The sequence below is a fragment of the Leptodactylus fuscus genome, chromosome 1, assembly GCF_031893055.1.
Source record: "Leptodactylus fuscus isolate aLepFus1 chromosome 1, aLepFus1.hap2, whole genome shotgun sequence".
NCBI lineage: Eukaryota > Metazoa > Chordata > Amphibia > Anura > Leptodactylidae > Leptodactylus > Leptodactylus fuscus.
The window spans coordinates 156,757,618-156,766,997 of record NC_134265.1 but is presented as its reverse complement, the minus strand read 5'-3'; the positions used below and the strand labels follow the sequence as shown (position 1 = coordinate 156,766,997).

General features: G+C 41.6%; 1 protein-coding gene across 1 annotated transcript; it reads right to left on the bottom strand.

Annotated features, from left to right (window-relative positions):
• Window positions 1-848: 848 nt before the first annotated feature.
• KCNV2 (potassium voltage-gated channel modifier subfamily V member 2) lies at window positions 849-8,698 on the bottom strand. Its single transcript, XM_075279026.1, has 2 exons — window positions 7,153-8,698; window positions 849-1,168 (listed from the first exon to the last, which is right to left on the bottom strand). The coding sequence occupies exons 1-2, from the start codon at window positions 8,593-8,595 to the stop codon at window positions 890-892; spliced, it is 1,722 nt and encodes a 573-aa protein (XP_075135127.1). The 5' UTR covers window positions 8,596-8,698; the 3' UTR covers window positions 849-889.
• Window positions 8,699-9,380: the final 682 nt, after the last annotated feature.

Here is a 9,380-nt window from a genome sequence, read left to right as displayed (position 1 = left end):
TAATATATAAAGAAAAAATACAAAAAAAAATGTTTTTAAGAAACTATACAATTTTTATTATAGACTTTATGACAGATACCATGAATGTTTTTCATGCAGACAATTTGAAATGAATTGAAGCTTTAATCTATAGAATAGTTATCATGTGTGAGAATATTGTCTAAAATACTGGGACAAACTCACTAAGCAGCTCAATCCTGCTCTAAATGTAGAATTGGCCATTGTAATGAAATGAATGACTACAATAGTCTAAGGCTATAGTCACAATATGTTTAGTGAGTTCATTATATATTCTTGGTACATATATTGTATGGGTCCCTGAATGTGGATTGAGGCCTTTTGCCACATATCCATAAGGTAAATGCTAGGTTTGCTTTCTTGTGAAGTTGGCCATAGCTGTATTGTACTGCAGACAACAAAATGTTTTCCCAATGTGTGCAGTGAAAAAAAATGCAAAAACATGATGTGAAGAGAGGCTTAAATATTGTGTGAAATATTGAAGGTGTTTATCCCTAATCGAAAAGATCCAATAGATACGGTTGGTATCTGATTGCTGGAATCTGTCTGCAGGGACCCCCAATAAATCAGGAAACGGGACCAGAACCTCTTTGATGTGCTCAATGTGAATGGAATGGTGATGCACATTTGTGACAAGTCTGCCAACTCAGTGGTCCCATAGAAGTGAATGAAGCTGTGAGCCCACGTCCATCACGCACGGCTCTAGTCACATGTAGTACTTGGAAACTTGCAGGTCCCTGTTCTTGTGATCACGGGGAAAACCCCATAAAATATCTAGCAGTTACTGTAATGACTCTGGAATGTAGCACACAGGTAAAAATACCTAAAATTTGTGATAGCAAGTAGTTTTTTTCTTATATGTAGGGCATTGTTAGTGATGTCCTGGGAGATATTGTGTTGGCACTCCTGTATAACACTCTGATATCTTTTTCATGGCTCTACCTGTAAAATTAACGTTTCCTCTTTTCTTTCTAATGGTGGTATATTCATATGATTTTAGCTTGCTGTAATAATCTGAAAATTTATTATACAGAATAGAAATGGGCATCCCATTTAGAATGATGCCAAAAGCGATACATAAGAAAGCAAAAAGACGGCCAAGGTGGGTTTCTGGGTAAGTGTCTCCATATCCTACTGTAGAGATGCTGACCTGTGAACACAGAACAAAGAACAAATGGTTAATAACTGTTCTTTGTATTATAGCTATTAACATGATCTTCTCACTTATGACATTTATCACCTGTTCATAGGATGAAGGTGAAGACAGAAGTAGTCAAGACTTTGTAAACCGCTGGCAGGTGCCATGTATACATTTTTGCCTTGTGCATGAGTTTGAGGACAACTGACTCCCTGCGTTCTGGTCTCCATTCTGTGCTATCCGTCTTCTGCATGCCAGAAGACGGAAAGCACAGACCGGGTCCGGCCGTGAGCGGCGGTAAGCGTTTTATGCTCTCCGCCGCGAAACCGGATTTTTTAATCCGGACACAGAGTACTGCATGTCCGACTCTGTGTCCGGATTATAAAACCCAGTTTCGTGGCGGAGAGCATAAAACGCTCACTGCCGCTCACGGCCGGACAGCTTTCTCACCCATTCAAATGAATGGGTGAGAGAGACTCCTGCAGGTTTCAGTCTCCTGCCTCTGTTTTATGCAGGAAACGGAAACCTGCAGAACGGTCACCTGGGCGCAGATGTGAACGAGCCCTAAGTCATAAAGGGTATGTTCATTCATCTCAACTCTTTAATGGGGAAACCGACATCTATAGTATTTTTACTGTTTTGTTGATAAAGTTATGTGAGGGCTCTTATTTTGTGAGACAAGTTGTAGTTTTTATTGGTACCAATTATTGGAATATACAACTTTGATCACTATTTATAGCTATTTTTTGGGGGAGGTCATATATGCTTTGTGGTAACTTAAAAAAAAATAAATCATTTTAACGTTCATAGTACAGGATAATGCAGACTTATATGTACATGGGGATATCTAGTATGTTTGTTTACATTTTTATATTTTTAATGTCCCACAAGTGGAATTTATACTGGGATCTCTTGATCCCAAGTGTAACAGGTATAGCAGTGCATTGCATGTAGAATCCCTAAGGGTATGTTCACACGGCGGAAAAGGTGGCAAAAACCATTTCCGCCTTGTGAATTTTCCACGCAGCTAGCCGCTAAACTTGCCAAAATAATTATCCCCTGATGAAACCTTAGCGGTTGAAACGCGTTGGAAAGTGTGTTTTAGGACAAGACTAGCAAATCCCCCCATGCTAGGGTCAGTACAGCGGCGCAGCCAATTATCAGCTGGGAGACTGTAGCAGGATTATATGTTTCTACCAGCGTTAACATAGACTAGGGCTGTAAGCGCGTCCACACTAATGGGAGTTTGTTTTCCCCCTATCCCCTGTTCACATAGTGGATGTAGACACTGAGGATGTATGGTGGCTAGACTGGTTGGCTATCGAGCAGGGATTGTGCCAATTCGCATACATGGACTTAGGCTATGGGTTTCTCTAATAGCAGGAACGTGTGGTGCTGGATGTAACCGCGAAGCGTCGGTACGATCACATGTCCTAATAGTCTGGTAGGGAAATACTGGCGTTAGTGTTTACTACACAGAATGATATGCTAGCTATACGTTTGGTTTAGGCCAGCTAAGGAATCACTGGTGAGCCCTCAGTGTCATCCAGTCCATTCCTGTTAGTATTGAGAGCTCGATGACATAGCTATGTGGTCGGTTTTTGAATAAGGCTTTAAGGGTGGTAGACACTAAACAAGTATACAGATGGTATATTGCAGGGGTAGGGAACCTTCGGCTCTACAGCTGCTGTGAAACTACAACTCCCAGCATGCTCCATTCACTTCCATGGGAGTCCCCAGAACAGCAGAGCCAGTATGCATGCTGGGAGTTGTAGTTTTGCAACAGCTGGAGAGCCGTACGTTCCCTACCCCTGGTATATTGGGAGACTATAGGATTACATTTCACCAGGTCTCATATTGTGCCATCTTGTGTCCGCCCTGAATGGAATGCCTTTTTTAGTATGCACGAGTGTTTCACATATTTATTTAAATAAAAGTTAAGTTTTAGTCCTTATACTCATTATTTTTGGTTCTTTGGCTGTATAGTAAGGACAAACCTTTAGTACCTTTCTTGTTTTTTTTTTGCCGGTCCTCGAAGGCTCGGATGAATGGATCTCAACAGGAGCATGTCTCGAGCCGCGGGTGATTCAGCCGTGAAGTCCGTGGCAAGATAGGTCATGTCACTTCTTTTTTCCGCTACTAGCTCTCATTAAATTCAATGAGAACCATTTTTGCAGGTGGATTTTGAGGCAGATTCCACGTCAAAATCCGCCTGCAAAAAACTCTGTGTGAACATACTCTAAGTGCTACAGGGAAAGTCAGCAGCCAGGAGGCCAATCAACAGCTTCCTGGCTGCTATGGCGACAGCTCAGTCCTGCAATCTGAAGGGGGGGGGGGGGGCGTATCAACCCCTTTGAGAATAGATGGCATGATTGCTATTGATCACAGCATCTGAAGGGATGAGCTGCTGAAGTTGTTGCTGAAGAGTATTTTCTGAGTTTGGCAACTAGTCCCAGTTTCCGGCTGTGTAATACAGCCACAATCTGGAAGTCATGCCACAGACAAAGCTCCTCTGAAAGTTGCGCCATACTATTAAGGTGCTGAACATTATTGGATTAATGAGATTGCAGATTGATTTATACAATCCTATTTAAATTAATGGAACTGATTTTCAGTCGCAACCCCGAGAGTACAGCGAATGCCACTTCTAGTCACAAGAAGACTAAGGGCTGGATTTTTTAGAGTATTACTTGCAGGTCACAACGTGACTTGATTCACTACATTGGTAAAGGGGTCACAGGGCAACACCTTTATCTTTGGTAGCGCTTGTCAGGAGCTGTGGCTAGAAGTCACCCATGACCAGGACTAAGATGTTTTATGCTGTAACGTGCTGCTGGATAAAGAAAATAAATAGGACAGGAGAAATAGTTGAAGCCTACATTTATAATTGGATAGCATGAAACATTTTCCAACAGTTTGTGTAGTAGTCCACTTATTTAAGGATTATTGAGAGGGTGAGATTAATATGAGAAGGTGACAGGAAGAGTGCTGGAGTCACGGTATATCTCCCCCAGGTTTCTGACCTATGTGTGGTCTAGTGCGGATCTTGAATAGGCTCCAACCCCAGGTGTGGTTCCTGGGCCATAAAATGCTGCAGAATCTACACTTCAGGGCTCATCCTGGGAGCAAGAGGAGGCGCCTGTGTCTGTCCTGACACTGAGTCTGGTAAATCTGTGCTGTTTTTTTTTTGTTTGTTTTTTATTCGTGTGACTGGTAGTAAGCTACACACACATTTAGTACTTGTTGTCTTTTGAGTGCTCAGACGAGCAGGGGTTTTTTTTCACATTGTTTTTGCTTGAAGTTAAGCTTTTAATTTATTTTGCTCATTTTCTGCCATTTTTTGCCTGACATGAAGGTTTATTTATTTTGTAGATTTTTTTTTTTTTTAAATAAACCTGTTTGCTACAGTTTTGGGGTCCCTGTCTCTGACTGGTTGGGTCCACACCATTGCTGCTACCGAGCTACCTTTCCCACAATAAGAAGAAAGGTACTTTCAGTAGCACATGCAACAACACATGTATGTCAGTGAATTGGATCTAGGAAACATTTCACTGTTGGTATAGTACCCATCTGTGGTCTCTGGAGTTTCATAGACTATGTAAAAACATTTCTTTTTAGACAATGACTATTGGTATTGGTTTTACAGAATGACAACCAAAGAAAAAAAAATAGAAAGACTTGGACCGCATATCCCAGTATTATACATAGTTTTGTGCTTCTCGGCTACAAAAATGAATGCAAGGATCTTAGTATATATTAAAGTGTATAGGCCCACTATGTGGTGGGTCCTTACTCTATTAGGTGTGGAAACCGCATGACATTACTCACACCTGTAGAAATGCCTACACTGTATCCTAAGGCCTTACCACACAGCCATAAGTTTTTCAACTTCTGTTCAACTAATGTTTGTGAAAAATGGCTGTCTGTCTGTACAAGTGCACAGATGGCACTTATTCACATGACAGTGAATAATAGCTATGTGATGGCCATTTTTAAAATGGCCGTCACATGGCCATTATAAAACTGATGAATTTCAATGGGTCTATTTACATGGCATTATTAGTGTCCATTTTCACGGACCGTCAAAAGAAAACTAAATAGATGTGAATAGACGTCTAAAAACCATTGGCTGTGGGCTGCAAAACTGAAGGTCAGAAGCAATGGTCACTACCACTGTTATATTATATTGGGTTTCGGCTCATATTGTTGTAACAAGTTATTCTGTGCTGTTCCAAAATACTGGACGTGTTACTTGAGAAGAAAGAACATCAGAAACATAATAGTAAGTCTTATTGTGCAGCTAATAAGTTTGTAGCTTACGTCTCCTTTCTGTCCAGACATTGTTATCTGAATTACCAGTGGATTGTGTACTGCCTTGGGGTAAGTTATTTTTCAGTCCAACTATACAGGTAAATCTAAAATATCACGTATTGATATACTTCTGCTGCAGACCAATGTGTACAAGTACACATTAAAGACTCCGCAGTACAGAGTAAAGATTCCATTTCAAGAATGCTTATAGGGTTAACTGACCCCCAATTAGTCTAATTGTGTGATGGAATCCTAGACAATGGGATGTACATGGGGTATGTATCTAATTGACATAAAGGGACTCTATCAGCAAAATTATGCTGTAAGAGCCCCACATATGCGTAAATAGCCTTTAAAAAGGTTATTCAGGCACCGCTAATGTTATTTTAAACCTCCCCTCCATTTTAAAATAAAACCATAAAAACATATCTGTAAATCATACCTTAGCATGCACGCTGGGCGGCCCTCCACGGTCCGATGTCATCTTGCTGTCACGCCTTCCTCTTCTTTCAGCGACGTCCTCCTGTCCTGACTCTTCACCGCCTTGTTCTTCTGGCGGGTTGTGTTAAAATTCCGCACGTGCACAGTATCACTCCCTCCAGAGCGCTACTGCACACACTTCGGCGCCATTTTTGTTGTAGTTCTAAGTACCCCTTAGAACTACGCAAGCGTACTGCGCATACGCAGTACACTCGTGAACTTCTTCTTCATTCCGGAAGAAAAGAAGATGAAGGCGGGGAAGAGCGAGGACAGGAGGGCGTCACTGGAAGAAGAAAGAAGAGGAAGGCGTGACAGCAAGATGACGTCAGACCGTGGAGGACCGCCCAGCGTGCGGTATGATTTACAAATATGTTTTTATGGTTTATTTTAAAATGGGGGGGGAAGGTTTAAAATAACATTTGCGGTGCCTGAATTGCCTTTTTAAAGGCTATTCAGGCATATGTGGGGCTCTTACAGCATAATTTTGCTGATAGAGCCCCTTTAAGTCAATGTGCCTTTTATGTGCTCGATTGTACTTACTTATTTTCAACCTTTTCATTTAAATCACTTACATCAGTGGTGTGTCGCATTTTTTTTTTCATTCTCAATATCCTTAGAGCCCAACAGTAAGGCCAAGGCCCCACGTTGCAGAAACAGTTTTTTTTGTTGCAGATTTTGCTACGTTTTTTTGAGCCAAAGCCAAGAATGGTTGCAAACGGAATGGGAAATATATAGGAAGTTCTTATACTTCTACCATCTGCTCAATCCACTCCTGGTTTTGGCTGAAAAACCACAACAATATCTGCAATTAAAAAAAAGCTGCGTTTCCGCAACGTGGGGCCTCAGCCTAACACAGCTTCCTTTATATTTTCTATTTCTTTTGTAGCCAGTCCTGGATGTGGGTAAAAAAAAAATGTAGCAAAATCTGCATCATAAAAAGCAGCTTTTTTACAACATGAGGCCTAAAAGTAACACTGTCTTGTTAGCTATAGCAACCAATTGCAGCACTGTTTTTTCTTTGCAGCAGCACAAAATTAAATAAAAGCAACAAAGTTTTTCTTTCAGACAGTTTTAGAAATGTCAAAAAAATGTGGGGACAAAAATGAACAAATGTATACTCTGCAAAAATACATGACTTATAAATCTGCTTGCAAACAGTGTAGTAAGCTCTAAAAACAACATACAACATAAAGTTTAACACTTACCGCTGCCCACCACCATGCATGAGGAATACTGGTGAAATTCGTGCCCGAGACATCATGTTCAACAGTATAAACCATTGCAGAAAATGAGAAAATCCCCATGGCAATAAAGAGAAGTAGACATCCCACTTGTTGGTAGCATTGACGAAGTGTAAATCCAAAAGCTCTAAGCCCTGTGGAATGACGTGCCAGCTTAAGAATACGGAATATGCGCATCAGTCGCATTATCCTAAGGACTTGTCCAACTTTTCCAACCCGTCCCACAGCCTCTATCTCATGTTCATGGCTGGATCTTTTGCCACCATTGTTTTCCTCTGAAAGTGTCTCAATAAGCAATTGAAAATACAGTGGCAGTATTGCTATCAAATCTACAGCGTTAAGAACACTGCGCACAAAGCGCTGTATATCTGGTGTTGAGATAATACGTAGCACATACTCCAATGTAAAGAAGGCTATACATAAGGTTTCCACATGCTCCAAGTAGGGTCTACCATTTGCTATCCCAAAAGAATTCTTGTATTGCATATCTTCAACAGTATTAAGGGTCATTGCCACAACAGAGATCAGAACAAAGAAGCTAGATGCCACTGCCATGGCCTTGGCTGTAACTGAAGAGAAAGGTTTCTCCATCAAGTTCCAAATATGGCGTCTCAAGCGTCCATAAAGCATGCCTCTGAAAAGCTCTTCATTCTCCTCTGTTTCCATTTCAGCCCTGAGCTCTCTTTGAACCTTCAGCTGTTCATTCAACTCATCTTGCCTTTCTTCAAAGGATATGCGGCAGCAACGAGGAGTATGTTTTACTCTTACGCCCCAATAATTAATTTCCTCCAAGAAGCTGCGGGGACACAACTCATCCCTTACCCATAACACACCAGTGCGATAGAAGTTATATATATGATGGAATATAGCTGGATCGCGGTCAAAGAAATAGGCATCTTCAATTGGATTGTAATCATCACATAGGTCTAGTTTACGCTGGCGGTCAGTATATGTAGCCAAGCGTCCTATGCGAGTCTTCGGGTAACTAGCTGCTACCATGTAGGATATATAATAACTTGTACCACCTACATTGATGTGTAGCAAATTGCTTCGAGTTTTTCCAAAAAACGAGGGTGAAAGCAGACGTGTGTCATCATCTTCAGAGGATCCATGGTCACGTGTTGTAATGAATTGTTTTTTCCATCCATCTAGTCGTCTCTCTTCTTTTTCTGCCCATTTTAGTTCCTCTAAATCATCATCGTCATCTTCAATGTAGTAAATATAATTACTCTCAGAGTTCCACTGACAGCTTGTCGAGTCTCTACCGAATCTAAATCTGTTGTCCTCTCCACGAGGTCTTCCAGATCCATCTCTGAAGAATGACAATGGTGGAGCCCTAGTTCTTTGCCTATAGTGGAGCATTTCTTGCCTAGAAGCATAGGTCCCTTCGGAGAAAAGGTTCGTCATTCACAGGGAACAGAAGCATTGGTTGCCATTGTGTTACAGAGTACATGTATGCAAGCAGATCTCATGGCTGTTGTACAGAACAATGGCAAAGTATTATCTTCTGTATGTGTCACTGACAGTTTTAAGTCCTGCTGACAAAGAAGATTTGAATACTTAAGAAGGGATTTTCAGGTTATTATCCCATTCAGCCTAAAACTTACTGCATTCAGTAGAACTCTAAACAAATAAAACAGAAGAAAGATTACAGACAGATGGCCAATTCACTGGACATTTTCACTAGTAAGACAAATGTCACATATATTTACACCACTAACGTAATACATTAGGGATACCTCCAAGCAAAATATTCTGGATGTAAGGATAGATCATAAAGATTTTTGTCCTAGAAAACCCCTTTAAAATATAAACCAAGGTAGCAGATCCTGTAAGAATTCACATATGTATAAGGGTAGCTTAATAGCTGTTTGTTATGTTATTCACATGTGTGATCCAAGCTCTCTTAAATGTTACTACAGGCAGGGGTGAACAATGGCTTTCTGCCGCCTGAAGCGGACGTCAGAAAGTCGCCCCCCCCCCCCAGGAGGGGGCGGAGCGGAGGGGGCGGGGCCTAGCGGAAGGGGTGGCCGAGCGGAGCATGTGTCTTTAGCAGGCAGGGAGAGGACCTGCTCTCTGCCTTAGCGTGAGGGGCGGCCACTGGAGCAGCGCTGCTCCAGCGGCCTCCCCAATCCACCGGTCAGTGATGGTGACCCTAAGCCAGTCCAGACAGCTTGTCCTGGACTGACTTA